At 32.8% G+C, this 18,035-nt stretch overlaps 1 protein-coding gene across 1 annotated transcript; it reads left to right on the forward strand.

Moving 5' to 3' along the window:
- Nucleotides 1-9,410: 9,410 nt before the first annotated feature.
- Nucleotides 9,411-10,306, forward strand: LOC142620258 (uncharacterized). Its single transcript, XM_075793656.1, has one exon. It carries the CDS (start codon nt 9,506-9,508, stop codon nt 10,202-10,204), a length of 699 nt encoding a protein of 232 aa, XP_075649771.1. The 5' UTR covers nt 9,411-9,505; the 3' UTR covers nt 10,205-10,306.
- Nucleotides 10,307-18,035: the final 7,729 nt, after the last annotated feature.

Below are 18,035 nucleotides of genomic sequence, written 5' to 3' on the forward strand. Positions count from 1 at the left end.
CCAGCAAGAAGATGCTACGCACTATAGACTATAGCTAAGTTCTCCTCCCTTTTCTTTCTCAGTGAATGCGTTGATCATGTTAAAGTAGGACTTCTTCTCATTTTTTCTTTTCTTTTTGGTAAAGGAGGCAGATGTAAGTGGTGAGTGGTAGTGGTGGTGGTGGTGGTGGGGTTGTGCTTTCTGCTTTAGTTAGTTAAAAGAAGAGTCTTTTAAAAGCAGATGTGATCTCTTGTGACTTGATTTACGAATGTGACCAAAAGAGTAAACAGTAGAAACTCATTTCTAGATATATATAGTTGTCTTCTTCTCACTCTCTGATATTATTATATAAATATATATATATATATATATATATATATATATATATATATATATATATTTGATAATATCACTTTCACAGGGAAACATGTCCCCTACATGCTTTATATTGAAGCTAGGCCATCCCTTGCTATTGCTTATCTGCATAACTGTCCTCCCACCACCACTGGATGTGAGAGTGGTTCTCCATTATACTTTCCATCCTATGTTTGCTAAAGGAATCACACGGTCCCCAGAAGCTACAGATGCACGAACAAACTTGGCCCATTGATCGCTTATTTTACTGAAACTGAAAACTTTTTACTTAAAGCACTGTAGATAAATGTAAAAGTTAGTTAAAATAGTATAGTAGGATCCATGAATAGTACAGTGACACCTATGGATAATAACAAAAAGTGCAGTGGGACCCATATATAGTAGCAAAAATAAGTTGAATAGTAAAATAAGTTAACAAAATTAATCATACCAAACGGACACTTAAACTATAATAACTTGTACAATCCTGTTTTTTTTTTTAATCAAAGGCAAGGTTGGATACTGGCTAGTCTACTTTATATCTTCCCATCAAAATTAGTTTTGTACGCCATCAATTTAGTCCTCTAGCTTCATTCTTTTTTCTCTCTCTTTTCCTTCTTCTGTTGTTTTGGGTTGGATAAATTAGATTACAAAAAAGACCACAATTCAATTTTTCAAGACTAGAATCCTTCTCTAGATTCATTCAAACAACCTAGATGTTAAAATTTACCCAAAATAAAAAGATGGAGGAGGAGGTTTTTTTTTTTTTTTTTTGAGAATCTTAGAGCACTCTCATCAGGTGTACCAAATGCCAAATATTTGGCATTTGGCATACCAAACACAAAAAACAGAGCATCATGAAGCGTGTTAAATGTGTCAAAATTTTGAGATATGCTACAGTACGCTACCATCTTTAGCACAGTACGGACATATGTGTTATATGGTTTTATTAATATTTTATTCAGCTTTCTCTCATCCCAATTAAAAGATCTCTTCAGAGCACGTTGAGCCACACATCTGCTTCCCCATCTCCACTCTCCCATACCCTTTTCTTCTCCCCTTTTCCCTTTTGCTCTATTCTCTTCCCTTTCATGAATCACGAGCCACCACTGATTTCCTCTCCACCATCTCACAAATTCCATCATCACTGATCTATAAAATGTCCTTCACCGGTTTTTTGTATCCTTTTTGTTCGCTCTCTCCTCTCTATTCTATCTCACACCGAATCGGTTTAGTTCATCTCAGAGTCGCCGATTCGCTGTTCAATCTCGGTATCGCCGATTCAATCTTAGTTTCACCAATTCTCTAGGGTTTCATCGATTCACCGGTTCTCAGTTTCACAGATTCAATCTCAGTTTCACAGGTAAGTTCTCTGTCTTCTCTGTGATTCTCTGAAGGTTTCTCTCTTTGTTCATATGTGCTGTGTGTTGTCACCGCTGTGTTATTATTATTATTATTTTCAATTCTTTTTCATTACCAAATGATTACTTGGATGCAAACTATAAGACACTATGGATTCTAAATTCCAATTCTAGCATTTAGGCTATGAGACACTATGAAATTCTAATAGTCCATGCTCTCTGTGTGTGTTAAAGGTGAACCTATCAGTCACAATTTCATAAAGCCATATATATATTAATAAATCTTTTTCAATAATTCCTGTTTTTGTGCAGTCAGATATGCATTTGATTTTTTATTTTGGGGGGGCTCTCTTTGGACTACCTAAATTATTTTTTTCTACATATCTATTTAGAGCATGGACTCGGGACATTATTCATTGTACACTAATGTCTTACAGGGGAATATTGATCTTGAGGAGGAACTTTTTGGTGTATTTGAAAATAGTCCCATGTTAGTCCAAGATTCTCCACTGAATGATGAAGTTGCCACTTCTAAGAAAAAAAAAACATCATGTGGTATCAACTTCAGTCTTGAGGAAGACAAGCTACTTGTAGACTTGTAGTAGCATGGCTCAATACCAGTGTCGATCCTATGTATAGTAATGAGCAACATAAAACAAAATTTTATAGAGAGTTGCAAAATACTTCAAGGACCACAAGACTGATTCTACACGTAGTCAAACATCCCTAACAAGCGGATAGGGAGTAATTAATAGGGAAACAATTAAATTTTGTGGGTCCTTAGCTAAAATTGAAGCAAAGAATGAAAGTGGAACCATTGCTGAAATGAAGGTATAAAATTTGCAATGGTCTTTAATTTTTTTAGATTTACAACACAAATGAATTTTTTGAAGAAACTAATTATGTTATATTTATTTAATTTTTTTTAGATTGAGAAAGCAAGGGAATTGTTTAAAGAACTTCACGGTTACTTTTTTCAATATAAACATTGTTGGCTAGTGTTGAAGGATTTTCCAAAGTGGGCATCTACTATACCTAGGGAAGATTCAAGAAAAGAAATGCCCCAAACTCCAGATTCAATAGATCAAGGAGGGGGTGTTGATGACACTATGGATTTCAAGAGGCCAATAGGTAGAAAAACTGAAAAGGCTAATCGAAAGAGAAAAGATGATGGGAAAGATGTTGCAACAAAATATTTGAAAAAGAAAATGAAAATTATGGAAGAAACTTGTGCACAAGAAAAAGAGAAAGTACGTATCAAAGCGGAAAAGGTTCGCTTGCAAGAGTTGAAAGAGAATGAAAGAATTATGATGCTAGACACAAGTGGCATGAACGAAGACCAAAGAACTTTTTATGATGGACTCCAAAAAGAAATCCTTGCAAAACAAAGATCAAGTTATTCCTTGGGTCGAAATGATGTTGGTAATGTCTTGTTTCAACCTTATTTTGGTAGTAACTTATTTTAGGCCTTGATATGTATTTTGTAGCATTTTTTGGGTGTAGCTGATTTTAGGCCTTGATATGTATTTTGTAATCTTAGCAAAAGGTCTTGACTCTTACGTTATGTGATTTCTTTGTAGATTCTATTAGGCCACTGCCATCTAAGTAATCCTAACATTTTAGCTTATATAAAATGTCGTGTATTTTGTATGTTTGATTTTATATTACTATAGAATTTATATTACTGTCATGCTTAATGTTGGTGTTGTGCTATTGACACTACTGATTGGGCTGAAAGGCCAGTGTGTAAGTGCCCTGATTCTGTTTTGGTGTTATATGTTGTGTTAGTGACTGCTGCAGTGTAGTAGTATCAGTGACTGCTTTGGTTATATTTTTATATAGTTTCTATGCTTGTTTTGACTGTTGGGCTCTTCTAATTGTTTCTGAAATGTATTAATTGATTTACAATTCTTAAGTGCTAGAAGAAGATAGGAGAGGATCTTATCTTAGGCCACGATTTTATTTAAAGAAAATTTTATATTCTTTACATAATGATCAAACCTTCTTTTAACGTTATCGATTTCATTTCATATTACGTTTCTTGCATCTATATTGATAATTGTTTTCCAATGTTTTCTTCTAGTTTATCTCCATGGGTCGTTATTTTTTGCAAAAATTGCTTGATGATAACTCAGATGAAGATAAGATAATTATAAAACTTCTCACGGGTTTGACATCACAATGTAAGTAGCGTCGGTATATTGACCGTAATCATTTGGCAGGCCATAAAAGGCTTTATGATGACTACTTTGCTAAAAAAAACCTGTATATCCTCCCAAAGTATTTCGAAGGAGATTTCAAATGAGACGTTCTCTTTTTTCTCCAAATCCTATCTAAGGTGGAATCTCATGAACCTTACTTTATCCAAAAAAAAAAAAAAGCCAAAAAGCTTGGTCTATCTCCCCTTCAAAAAATGATCACTGCACTTAGGATGCTTGCTTATGGAATAACAGGTGATTTTATGGATGAATATGTGAGAATAGCAGAAAGCACTACAATGATGAGTCTGAAAAAATTTGTTGCAGCAGTGGTTGCTATTTTCTCAGAGGAATACTTGAGGTCACCAAACAATGAAGACATCGCTAGATTGTTAGCCATGGCCAAAACCATGGATTTCCAGGCATGTTGGGAAGTATTGATTGCATGCATTGGAAATGAAAAAAGTGTCCAACTGAATGGAAAGGAATGTATTGTGGTCATATTCGTGAGCCAATTATTATTTTGGAAGCAGTGGCTTCATATGATCTTTGGATATGACACTTGTTTTTTGGGTTACTTGGGTCAAATAATGATATTAACGTGTTGAAACGGTCTCATGTATTTTCTAAGCTTGCACAAGGACTCCTACAGTTAATTACTCAATCAATGGTCATGATTACACAATGGGATACTATCTTGCCGATGACATATATCCAAAATGGTCAACACTTGTGAAGACAATCTCATCTCTACTAGGAGCAAAAAGAAAATTATTTGCAAAAACTCAGGAGGCATATGGAAAGGATGTAAAGCGTGCATTTGAAGTGATTCAAGCACGATTTGCAATTGTACGTGGACTTGCATGGTTTTTCTATCATGAAACACTACAAGACATTATGAAAGTATGCATAATTATTCATAACATGATTATTGAAGATGAGTGAAATGAAGCTGGAGCAGTGGACTTAGATTATGAATAAATTGATGAGATTTCATGTACACCAATGTCACGTGAGCGGACAAATGAATTTACGGAGTTCATTGAAGTTCATCAACGCATTAGGGATCAAGAAGTTCATTCTCATCTCCAAAAGAATCTCGTTGAACATTTATGGCAATTACAAGGAGAGTCATAAAAACTTTTGGTTTTGTTTATTTGTCTCCTCTTCTTTATGGAGTTGCCACTAAAACTTTTGATTTGGTTTGTTTGTTTCATTTTGTTTATGAAGCTGCCATTAAAACTCATTGGCTGTATTGTTTTGTTGTGTTAAGTACTAGCCAATTGTTCTATTATGTTAAATTTAAGTACCATTGTCATCAAGGAAGTGGCAAGCTCAATTCTGTTTAATTTAATGGATTTTCTGTGTGAGTTAATGTTATTGGATATGAGTTATGTGTGTAAGTTTTCTATGGACTACATTAGCAGTTTAGTTCAATTGAAACTTCAACTTGATAGGTTGGCTTTTAGATAATTCTTCATAATATGTTTTTGGCTTTTGACATGAGTCTTGACAGGTTCAACATTTTTTTTTTAAGGTGACAGGTTTTGCGGTTTTTTTTTTTTTTTTTGAAGGTGACAGGTTTTGAGTTTTTTTTTTTTTTTTTTTTGAAGGTGACAAGTTTTGAGTTTAAAAATATGAAAGTTGAATAAGAGGATTATTTGAAAATGTTACCGTTTTTTTTTTTTTACTGAAGGAGATAGAGAAAATGTTACCGTTAGAATAAGAATATTTGAAAATATGGCTGTTAGGAACAAATAATAAAGAAAGAATAAAATAAGAATTAAAAAGAATTAAGAAATAATATTTAAATGAAGTGGTAAAAAAATAGAACATCTGATAAATGGTATGTTGTAAAATGATGTGCTAAAATAATAAAGTAGACTTTTGGTGTGTTAAAATAAATTTTTTGTTTTTTTAAAGACCTGATGAGAATGCTCTTATTAGAAGGAGAGAAAATAAAAATAAGAGAAGTAAGAATAACCGAATTCAATATGACGGTCTATAACAATAAAAAGCCTTAAGCTGCTACATTTTGCTATTCACTTTTATTGATAATATATTACAAAGAAATCAATATATATTGCCAATTTGCCATACAAAAGTCAATAATCATTTAAATTTGGTCTATTTCAATTGTAAGATCTATTAGTAAATAACTAAATTAGTTAATTTAATTGATTTGTCAAAATCTATTTGTACATTAAGACATTTCAGTATTTTTTTAAATTAATTAATATTAATCAAACAATAAGATCTTTTAAATAATGTATCTTATGAATGTTTTCATTTAAATTTTAAATAGTAAAAAGCTAACTAAATCATTTATAAAGTGACATGATTGGTTAGTTTCACATCAACAACATAATAAAAAAATTCCTAATTATTTTTTAGTGATACTATAATTAGTTGAAATTTTACTACATATAAGTCTTACAAAATTATATAATGCCTAAAAATTGAAGCATAGCAACAACTGCAATCCATTTCGGTTTAATTTAGTCCAATTAGGTCTATTTAGTCCATTTTGGTTCACTTAAGTTCATTCAATCCAATCTGGTCAACTTAGGTCCATTCAGTCTAATTTGGTCACTTTGGTCCATTCGGTCTATTTGGTCTGTTTTGGTTCACTTCGGACTATCAATATACTTCAGACTAACTGGATCTTAAATTTATTCTTTTTGTAGGTTTTTTTTTTGTCATTTTTTGGCTCAAAATTTTATTTAACTTAATGTAACATGTTACATGTTTTGATGGAATGAGGTTGTACATCTCTCTCTCTCTCTCTCTCTCTGAGAGAATGTATTTCTCCATCTATAGTGGAAAAGTTTTTTTTTAGAGATAATTACAATATGCTGCTAATTAACCCTGCAGCTCGAACTCTTTCCCTCCAATTCTCTAAGCACTTTGTGTATGAGAATGTGTCAATGTAGTTACAAGGCCTTTGACAGATATGGACTAAATTAGATTGTAATAGTTTATAAGTTTATGGTTTAAAATGGTAAAAGTAGAAATTCTTAGGGTTGAATTTCTCACAAATAACTTACTTTCAGGTTTTTTTTTATTTTATTTTACCACGCTCCATAACTTGAAGAGGCCATAGTATATATATCAGGCCTTTGGAGTTTGGGTTGAATCTACAATAACCAAGCGAAACCGTTATGTCTTAACTCACTTGGTGTTGTTACCGCAAACGCTTGGTCCCAAATTCTATGAGCCCAGTCAGCGGCCAATGATCCATTTGGTGACTATTTACCCATAGCTTGGCCCATTTGATGACGGTTTACCCATAGCTCATTGAGAATGATTGGTTGGCGAGCAAGTTCAATCCATATTCAGTGTGCAATTTATTCAATAATCAATTGTTTGCGATTGCTACCCACCCATGTAAAATAGGATTAAATTATTAACATACCCATGACTTGGGGCATAATGTTATCTTGGCAATTCATATATACATAAATCAATCCAACCACTTTGATGTCTCTCTAAGTGACAAATGGTTATGTAGCAATTATAACTTGTTATTGGATTATTTTTTACCATTTTAAACTTTGACTATCTTATAAGTTAAGTTAAACAAATACATAACAAATTGTGAATGGACATAAAGTGAAATATAATACTGAGTAGTTGTATTCTCATATACAACCACTTTAATTTTAGACATCTTTTTCATGATGAATTTAATATCATTGAATTGTAATCCAACCATGGTGATGCTTCAAGTGGCTTTCCTCTCTAAATAATAAATAGGGGTATGGTGAAAAGGAAAGGGAAAGAAAATAGAAATAGGATGATGTTTTATAAATTTTGTGTTAAACAAAGGAAACATCAAAGAAGGAGGGAAGGGAAGGGAAGGGAAGAAGTTGCAACAGAAAATATTAAAAAGCTTGCATGTAGGCCCCTTTAATTTGGATGGATTGAGTGGCCATACAATTCTATATTTTCTTAATATTAATGTAAGGACCGGAGTAAGGAGAAAGGACTAATAACCCAGGAGGTTGGCTGAGTTGGTAGAGCTCTCAGTCTCAAAGTGCTTGTACTGGGCTCGACTGGGTGTGCTCCCTAGTTCGAGTCTTGCTACCTGCACTTTGAAAAGAATTCGCCGCCGCTTTACCCCTTCGTAGGCTTTCGCACGAACGAGTGATTAGTTGAAGGAGGATACTGTGGGCAACCAAAAAAAAAAAAAAAAAAAAGGACTAATGAGTTAAAAAAGAGTCAACACGGTGTGATGATATAAAGGCAATATTGACATTGCCAATTCAATTGGCATGGCATTTGCATTTGCAATTGCATGCCATATACGCACTCTCACAACTCGCAATATATTGCCACCTTACCCACTTACAGCTGGTTTTAACGCGTCCCATCAATATAATGATGCCTTGCTGATCTCTTCCTTTTTCTGGATTCATCCTTCCAAATTACCACATTATCCTTCTTTTTTTAATATTCTTTACATGTATTATTTTACGTATTTGTGAGTGTTTGGCAATAACTGAAAATTTGGTCAAACTGAAAATTACTTACCATTGACCGTAAAATACCCCTTCCCAAACTGAAAATCACTTTCGTTTCTATTTTACCTTCAAATAGAATTTTTCGTTGAAAAACAGAGAAGGAGAGGGAGAGAGCAACGACCCACACCAGAAAAGAGAGAGGGAGAGCTAGAGAGAGATCGCCGAATCGATCAGATCACGCCGGTGAAGCCAAGATCGTTGTCTTCAACTCAAAGCCCCGTCGTTGAGCTCGCGCCGTCGAGCTCGCGCAGGGCAAGATCGACGCGCGATCTCGCGCCGTCGAGCTCCCGCCGAGCGAGATCGAGGCTCGAGATCACGCCGTCGAGCTCGCACTGGGCGAGATCAACGCACGTGATCACGCCGGCGAGATCAGTGACCCACCGATCTCTCTCTTCCTCCTCCCTGTCTCACCTCCCTCTCTCAGTTTGATGGAATGATTTGCCTATGGTGTTGTTTTGATTTTTGTTTGTTTAAAAGTTGATGGATTGTAATTTTCTATTATAAAATTTATTTGAAATGTGAGAAAATGGCTGAGAAAATGTGAAAAATCAGTAGAAAATTTGCATTTTCAGAATGTTACTAAAAACCTGAAAATATTTTCCAAAGTATTTTTTAAAATGTCACCAAACACCTAAAAATATTTTCCTTTCTCGAAAATATTTTTACTAAAAATTATTTTACACTCGAAAAATATTTTACACCCAATCAAACGCAGCTAAAATAAAGCATCAAATTAAAGCCTTTTCAAATACGAAAAAGAAAAAGAATAGAAAGAGAAAATGGCACTTGGCACAAGTTAAGGTGAAGGTCATAATGGTCATTAAAAGCATGTAGATAAAGGTAACGTCAGTTTGTGGGAGTCTAGCAAGTCAAATTCAAATCCAAAACCCTCGCTATCATCCAAACTTTGCCAGCTAATTCCTTTCTCATTTCCCATTTTCCCAACAAACAAAGCCCTACTTAAACCCTCATCTGTCATCTCAATCCTCATATCTGTCATCTCCACACTATCTCTCACTAGTGCACACTCATTAACCTGCCATTTTATCAAACAGTAGCGATTCATTCAACTCGACAGTCCACACTATCTATGTCTGTCATGCCCATGGGAGAAGATCAACATGAAGCTCCTCCTGACCAAAATCAATTGAAACCAACCCACTTGGAATCCAACTCGAAGACCAATAAGAAGCGAACTGCCCAAAAACGACAACAAGAAGAAGAAGCTCCACCCCATCGCCAACGAGACAACCAGTTTCGCGGGGTTCGTAAAAGGCGGTGGGGCCGCTATGTCTCTGAGATACGACTTCCGGGTCAAAAGACTCGTATATGGTTGGGGTCATTCGGTTCAGCTGAGATGGCAGCTCGGGCTTACGACTCGGCGGCCTTGTTTTTGAAAGGCAACTTGGCCAGTCTCAACTTTCCGGACATGGCTCACTCATTGCCTCGCCCGGAATCTTCTTCCAGAAGAGACATTCAATCCGCCGCCGCCAAAGCCGCTCTTCCGCTTTCTGAGAATAATCCCTCAGCAGCTTCCGCTTCCGCTTCCGCTTCCAGTTCGGAGGAGGATGACTTTTGGTGCGGCTTTGATTTCGATTTCGATTTCGATATGTGTACAACAAGTTCTTCTTTTCAGCAAGTGAATAATGCAACAGATGAAGCTCCCCCGCTATTCAGTCCATTGAGGTTCGACTCAGTCGATCTCTCTCAACCTCAAGACTTGACGAGTTTTCTCATGCCTTCGCCTACTGATGATGAACTTTTCTTGGCTTCCTATTTCCATATGTAAAATTTTATTTTACTTTTTTATATATCCTAATTTTCCAAATGTAAAAAATATATATATATAAAAAAAAGATAAGGTAACAATACCATCCATGTTAATACTTAATATGAGAAAATAATAGATTATGAACTGCGGAGATAAAGTAATGGGTTGGTGTCAAATGGTAACAAAAGCTGTTAAATAAATTGTGTAGTACTGTACTAATCTACAATTTCTACTTCAATTTCTTTTCTTTCTTTTGTTAAATTGTTTTTAAAGTCGAGAAATGAGATGTTACGGATAATTCATGAGTGGTGTCAAGGATGAATTTATTTTTTAACGCAAGGCCAACCTTCTGGCCACTCAAATTTGGATTTGTACAATACAAATCAACATTTCTTGTAGATTGACTTAACATTTAAGCTTTTATATTCTTACGCTAGAAAGCACAGTTGCGGCTGGGAGGATGCCGCACCCGAGTCGGGATGCGGCGTCCGACGCGGTTGCCCGCGCGTCAATGCAGCGTTTGAGTTTTTTTTTTTTTTTGTTCACGGATTCGCACCGACTCGGCTTGATTTGGGCCGATTCAGCTTCGATTTGCACCGATTCGCGCCGAACCGGGCAAATTTGGCCAGAATCGGGCCGTATCGGGTCGTATCAGCTGGCGACCGAAACGGCCGAAACAGATTGAAATCGGCCTTGAATATCGCCGGAACAGCCGAAATCGGCTTTGAATGAGGCCCAAACACCCTAAATCTGTCATTCCTCAATTTATTTTGAATATTTGTTATTTCTTTTTGTGTTTTCTTCTTGGTTTTGTGTTTTGTTTTGTGTTTCTTGCCTTCTTCTTTCTTTGTTTTGTAAATCAAGGCATAGTAATATGTTTTTTAAGAATATTTTAATTGTAAAAATATATAGAAAATATAAATAAAAATATTTTTAATAATTTTTTAATTGCCGAGTCCCGCCGCACCCGCACCTACCTTTTTCAAAAATTGCCGAGTCCCGCACCCACACTCGCAACCACACACGAGTCTCAAAACGCACTCGTGTCTTAAAACGCACTCGTGTCCTAAAACGCACCCGTGTTTTATAGTTCTTACGTAACATTTATTCTTATATGTTAAGATACGGACATACATTTTGTGAATATTGATGTAAATGTTGTATTTCTAACTTTCTTACTATTGTTTCCCCTAAAGAAACTTTCTAAGTATTTAAGGGAATCAAGTAGGAATATTTGGTAAAGCCTCTAATGGTTGTATAAGAGATTTAGGTTCTATTTTCATTTATATCAAAAACTGATTGATGTCTTGGTATGATAATAAAGAGTTATAAATTGAAACTCTTTCAAAAAAAAAAAAAATAGGGGTATTTGCCAAATATGCAACATTTTTTGAAATTTTTGAGAATATTTCTTCAATAGTCAACTTCTATCAATTCCACAACAGGTGGAGAATAATCATCTCCATTTCGAGGAAGATAAAACATAACATTTATCCTTATTAATAATTGAAAGTACCATTTTTACTAAAAAGTGCTATGATAAGAAAATTGCCAAGAATCTTGGTATTTTCAATAAAAACGTTTAAGGGTTAAAATCTCTTTTCTTTAGTGTTACTTTAAATTATCTTTTTTTAAATGAAATAGAAACTATGTTATTTCACTATTTCAACTGACATGCATTGGGCACATCAAACATGTTATCTATATGAGTTAAAATACTTAAAAAAATAATTCTAACCCTACAAAAAATTTTACCAAATATTTCACAATTATTGATATGATAAGTTGTTAATGGTAAATGATAAAATAATATTAATGGTGAACTCAAATGAGAATCAATAAAATCTTTTTAACTCAATTGTTGTGAAAATTATTGCATGTGTATGTGTCGTTAGTCAATTAATAAAAAATAAAAAGAAGTTTTACCTAATATTTTAACAAAATTGTAACACCATTTTGCAAATATAATTTTTAACAAAAAAAAAATCAAAATTTTTTAACCTAATACATTATTCATTAATAAACATACTTTAATTTATTCGCCATATTTTCTTTATAATGACAATGAGGAAATTTTATGTTGAATATTAAATCTTTGCAGCTAATTGTGAGTATTTCTGTGATTCATTTCTCATTTTTGCATTAGCTCTTGAAAGTTCTTCCAATGCCGATGGGGACACGAACTTTTACATGCAGTTCTTGTTGTTTCTGTAGTATTGTTAAATCTGTTCTCTTCTGCTGTCTCATTTTCCTTCAAGTTTTTCTTGTTCATTCCGCATCTTGATTAGATAATTCATAATCAATTTATTTAGTTGATTGTTAGAAACTTTGGATCTGTGTACTCAATCTCTGAACTATAATAATTAGACTCCCTAGACATGACAAATTGGTCATAGGAGTACATTCTGTCGTGCAAGAAGTACATAACTCTGGGTACACGCCTGGAAATGTAAGATTTGTGATATGATCATCGTCCTTGACATATGTCTCCAAGCAGTGCATCTACATGACTGGCTGAGAGCCTATCTTTTTGCTGCATTGGTGATACTTCAGCATTGCTTAGCCATTTTGACAGATGTTACATACCAGGGCCTAGGGGTAGATAATTTAGTATGGCCTGGCAACTACTTATGTTTAAAAATCGATGGTTCAGGCATTAAGTATGGAATCTAAAGCAGAAGCTGTGTATAGATACATATGCGTTTTTAAAATTATTGAGATATGCCATGATGGTCTAATGGGGGGCTTCTTGAGAGACTTTAAGTGAGATTCCTCTTTTAAGGCCCACTAGGTGCTTGTGTAACTAACAAAAAATTGTTGTTGGACTTAAATATGAACTAGGTTATGGTTCAGACTGAATGATCTTCAATTAAGGTTATAGACCATTTAGTATGGGTTTCTTCCCATATAAGTTAAATCTTTAATCTAGGAAATGAAGATGTTGGTCAGTTTTCATCAGCTAGTAGTTTTATAGGTGTTTCCCACAATTTTAGATGGGCAGGAACATAAAGAAATTTATTGGACTAACTATACTTTTAAAATTTCAACTGCAACATGTATATTTATTAGGTATTGACATTTCCAACCCAAAAAAATAAATTAGGACTTGGAAACAGAAATTTTTTAATAGTTCTAGTGGAAACATTTTGAGTTGTTAGAACCATGCCATATCCTCTGATATTGAAAATGATCAATCTGTAATTCAACATAATCTAGTATGAAACCAAACTTTATTATACTGGGGACACGAGTGATGCCCCCATTTCTGGTTGCAATATCGTAGGATTTGTATCATTTGTTCTGTCAGAGCACGAAGTTAAGGAATCCATTATAATGATTTCTTTTTGTTGATTTCTTTTATTTTTTATTTTTGGAAGCACATATATAGTTTACTACATATATTCATACTTTTTGTGGAAAATAAATTATAATTTGCTATCTCTGATTTTGTTTCTTTGTGGAACAGACAATAGGTTCCCTGCAGAAGAAGTACTCAATTGGATCTTTTGAATTGTTGAGCAAGACAGCTCCAATTCAAGCTGCGTCTCTCCTTATTCTTGGGCCATTTGTTGATTATTTCCTTAGTGGCAAATTTGTAACAAACTATAAAATGTATACTGGTGCCATTGTAAGCAATCATTCTTAATAATTTTTAATATTTTTATATAAAATTTAAGGTTGAAAATCTCTTCTCTCCCGTGTTACTTTAAATTATTATTTTTTAAATGAAATAGAAACTATGTTATTTCACTATTTCAACTGTCATGCATTGGGCATATGAAACATGTTATCTATTTGAGTTAAAATATTTAAAAAAATAATTCTAACCGTACAAAATTTTTTACCAAATATTTAACAATTATTGATGTGATAAGTTGTTAATGGTAAATGATAAAATAATATTAAAGGTGAACTCAAATGAGAATCAATAAAATCTTTTTAACTCAATTGTTGTGAAAATTATTGCATGTGTATGTGTCGTTAGTCAATTAATAAAAAATAAAAAGAAGTTTTACCTGATATTTTAACAAAATTGTAACACCATTTTGCAAATATAATTCGTAACAAAAAAAATAAAATTTTTTTTACCTAATACATTATTCATTAATAAACATACTTTAATTTATTCGCCATATTGTCTTTATAACAATATTTGTGGTAGAGTTACAAAAAATTTATACTATTTAATTTCTTTTATAAGAAAAGAGGGAAAACAATTGGGGGAAGAACTATTAGAGAGAAAGAGAAATAAATCTTTGTATTTAAAATTGAATCTTTCAAATACTATTTTGTTCAACTAGACTGCACCAAGGAAGTCAATACCGTATCGAAGGATGTACCGATTTGTGGTAGAGTAACAGAAAATTTATACTATTTAATTTCTATTATAAGAAAAGAGGGAAAACAATTAGAAAGAAAGAGAAATAAATCATTATATTTAAAATTGGATCTTTCAAATACTATTTTGTTCAACTAGACTGCACCAAGGAAGTCAATACCGTACCGGAAGCTGTATCAGTTTGGCCAGTGGTACAATATATTTCGGGTACCGGTCAATACTGGTGTACCGTTTCGGGTTTTTCACTATTATTTTATATATATATATATATAGACACACTTGATTATTTATTTAGAATTATTTATAAATCTATATAAGAATCCTTAAATTTATAATAGCATATTTCTCTAAATTAATTGCTTACTTTTAACATGATTAATGTAAGCTGACATACTAGATTACAATAATAATAAAAAAGATAAAAAGATGATATTAATTATTAAAAAAAACATAAAATTGCTTACCAAATGTAAGTGGCAGCCAGCCTAAAAGTCAAAGCATATTTGAAATTTGAACTCATTAGAGTTCATGTGGGTGTGTCAGAACTCACACAAAACAATTAAACAAGAGCCACACACACACACACACACACACGGCTAAAACAAAAGGTACAAGAAAAGAGTTCAGTCTCGGTCAAAACTAAAGAAGAAGAAGAAAAAGAAGAAGAAGCGGCTGGATAAAATAGAAGGAGAAAGGCTAGGGGAATGGCCGACAACATGGGAAAACAACCAGTGAGGCCGGTACAGTGAGCTTTCTGCTACTAACCTTTTCCATTTTCTTCAAGTTTTTAGTATCGCTCGATTTCCATTTTTCGGCTGAGATGTCTAATATTCGGCGGTACGTTCAGTATAGTACGGTAAGGACCGGTATTTTAAGCTGTACGAATCATGGGTATTTTTGTACCGGTTCACCTGCCGGTACGGTACGAAATTAACTCCACTGGATTGCACCCATTTCCCGAAGAAGAAAAAAAGGCTACATTTCCCCATTTGTGACCTTTTTTTTCATAGAAGAATGATTGAACAATTTTATTAAGAAAAACTAGTTATATTAGCCTAAAGTACATAATAGACTTGTGGTGAAACATTTTCTTTCCGCACAATACACTTTGGGACATTGATCGAATATCTAGCTAGACCATGAGTAATGTTATTACCTTCCTTACTGGTACGAGGGTAAAGTAATTGATTAAAAGATGTAGAAAAGAGATTGACATCTTCAATGAGATAAGCAAAAGCTATGAAGCATGAGTGTGTTTCCGGATTTAGGTGTGGGTATGGGTACGAGTGCGAGACTCGACAATTTTTGAAAAAGTATAGTACGGGTGCGACACGGTGCGGTGATTAAAAAATTATTAAAAATATTTTTATATAGTAAATTTAATATTTTTTATATAAAAAATTCAAATAAAGGGCTGAGTTTATTATGATTAGTATTAAAAAACAATTATTTATGATTTGTTTTTTATAAATTCAATATTTTAGGTAATTGTAAACAAAAAACTACCTTTCAAGAAGGTTTCTTTACTCCTTTTCCAATTCCCAAGCCTACCCACTTGAAATAATGACTTTCTCACCTACTTAAAAATAGACAACTTATTTTTTATGGGAAAATAAGTATTTAATTGTTTTTATTATTTGTTGGCTCTTGTATTTGGAAAAGGTATAATTTACCAGTAAAAACTTATATATATATATATATATATATATATATATATATATATATATAAATATATATATATATATATATATATATATATATATAGGGCGTACAAAGGGGAGGGGGTAACCAATGAATAACAACACTTCCCCCCACCCCCCCCCCCCCCTCCTTTTTCTTTATGGAGGGTGGGGGCCCGGGGTGTTGAAGTTAATTACTCAATAGCTTCTAAGATAGTAGTTTTTTTGGTAAGCCACGAATTACTCAATTACTCACATGTTATTTCGACAGGTAGCCATCAACACATTATCTTTCAATACATTGATTATGGCAGTTGTTTAATCCATGAATTCACATTATAAATTAGAAAAAAAAAAATTAGATTGGCATATTTGATTTTGAATATTTCAAGAATGAAGAAAAAGCAACCTCATTTGAGGAATATTAGCAATGATTCTAAAGTGTTACGCAAGAACTTTGATTAGTTATGTTTCATGAAAAAAGTAAAGTACCACTGAAAACCCTATTTCTAAAATTAGGGGGAAAGTTAATATATGTTTTACTCCGAATGAGAGGAAGAAGGAAGGATTTCAACTAGTGGCTCATAGCGGAATAAGGTGTCACAATTATTTGTGTTTGCATCATGCACAAATTAAACAAAATCTCAGCAAATTTTCTTCGCTAGCACTCTTTGGTAACTATTGCTTTAACTTCTTGATAAGATGGATTAGATACTTTCTCTACTTTTTAATATTTGTTTCTTATTGAGATGTAACTCATTATTACATTTTGTTGATACTATGTACTATTTTTCTTTTTTTAGAGATAATTACAACATACTGTTAACCCTGCAGTTCAAACCATTTCCCTTCTAGACCCCCAAGTACTTTGTGCATGTACTATTATTATTAGAAGTAAGTTAAAAACCTTATAATTCAACTAGTATCTCTTACTAGTAGGCATGTATATCATCTAAAGATTGTTAGAAGTAGGTTAAAAACCTTATAACTCAACTAGTATCTCTTATTTTTTCCAATAAAGACATCTAGAATTCAAATTTCTCATCCTCCAAACTATCAAATTATAATCCAAAAAAACCAATTGTTAGAAGTATTATTATTATTATTATTATTGAAGCCTCCAAAATTCCCACAATTTTTCACGTCAGCACAATATTTAAATATAATTATTATTTTATCTAAATAAAATTATTTTTGTTTAGTCCAACTTAACAAGGAGTGAAAATTAATCTCTCTAACAAGTTCAACTTAAACTCAAACTCATCATTTAAAAAAAAAAAATTATTTTTGTTTAGTCCAAACTTAAGAAGGAGCAAAACTCTATCTCTCTAACAAGTCCAACTTTAACTCAAACTCATCATTATTATTATTTTTAAACAAAATTAATTTTGTTTAATTCAAACTTAATAAAGAGTGAAACTCTATCTCTCTAACAAATCTAACTTAAACTCAAACTCAAACGTTGATAAAAAAAAATTGAATACCTATATTAAGATTATCCTAAACGTGACTTTATTTGGATAAATATAAAAATCATCAACTATTAATAAAGTTTTACTTCTTTGGATAATAGAACAATTTTACTGCAAATTCTTTGAAAAGTAATTTTCGTATATAAACCACCAAACTCTTTTTAACTATTTTTTATAAGATAAAAAAATTTGCAATAATTGAGATTATTCTTTTGAATGTAACTCATCTTTCTTTTATATTTCTCTATTGTTTAGTCATATATATTTTGTTTTGTTTCAATAATTTTTAAGCAGTGAATCATTTGATCTTTAATATTTTTTGGTCTTTTAGAAGTTTTAATATCTAAATTTTTGAGTTA

Source organism: Castanea sativa, chromosome 12 (assembly GCF_040712315.1).
Source record: "Castanea sativa cultivar Marrone di Chiusa Pesio chromosome 12, ASM4071231v1".
Classification (NCBI taxonomy): domain Eukaryota; kingdom Viridiplantae; phylum Streptophyta; class Magnoliopsida; order Fagales; family Fagaceae; genus Castanea; species Castanea sativa.

Coding starts and splice junctions, on each gene's coding strand:
- LOC142620258 (XM_075793656.1), top strand. CDS start 9,506: ATGTCTGTCATGCCCATGGGAGAAGATCAACATGAAGCTCCTCCTGAC.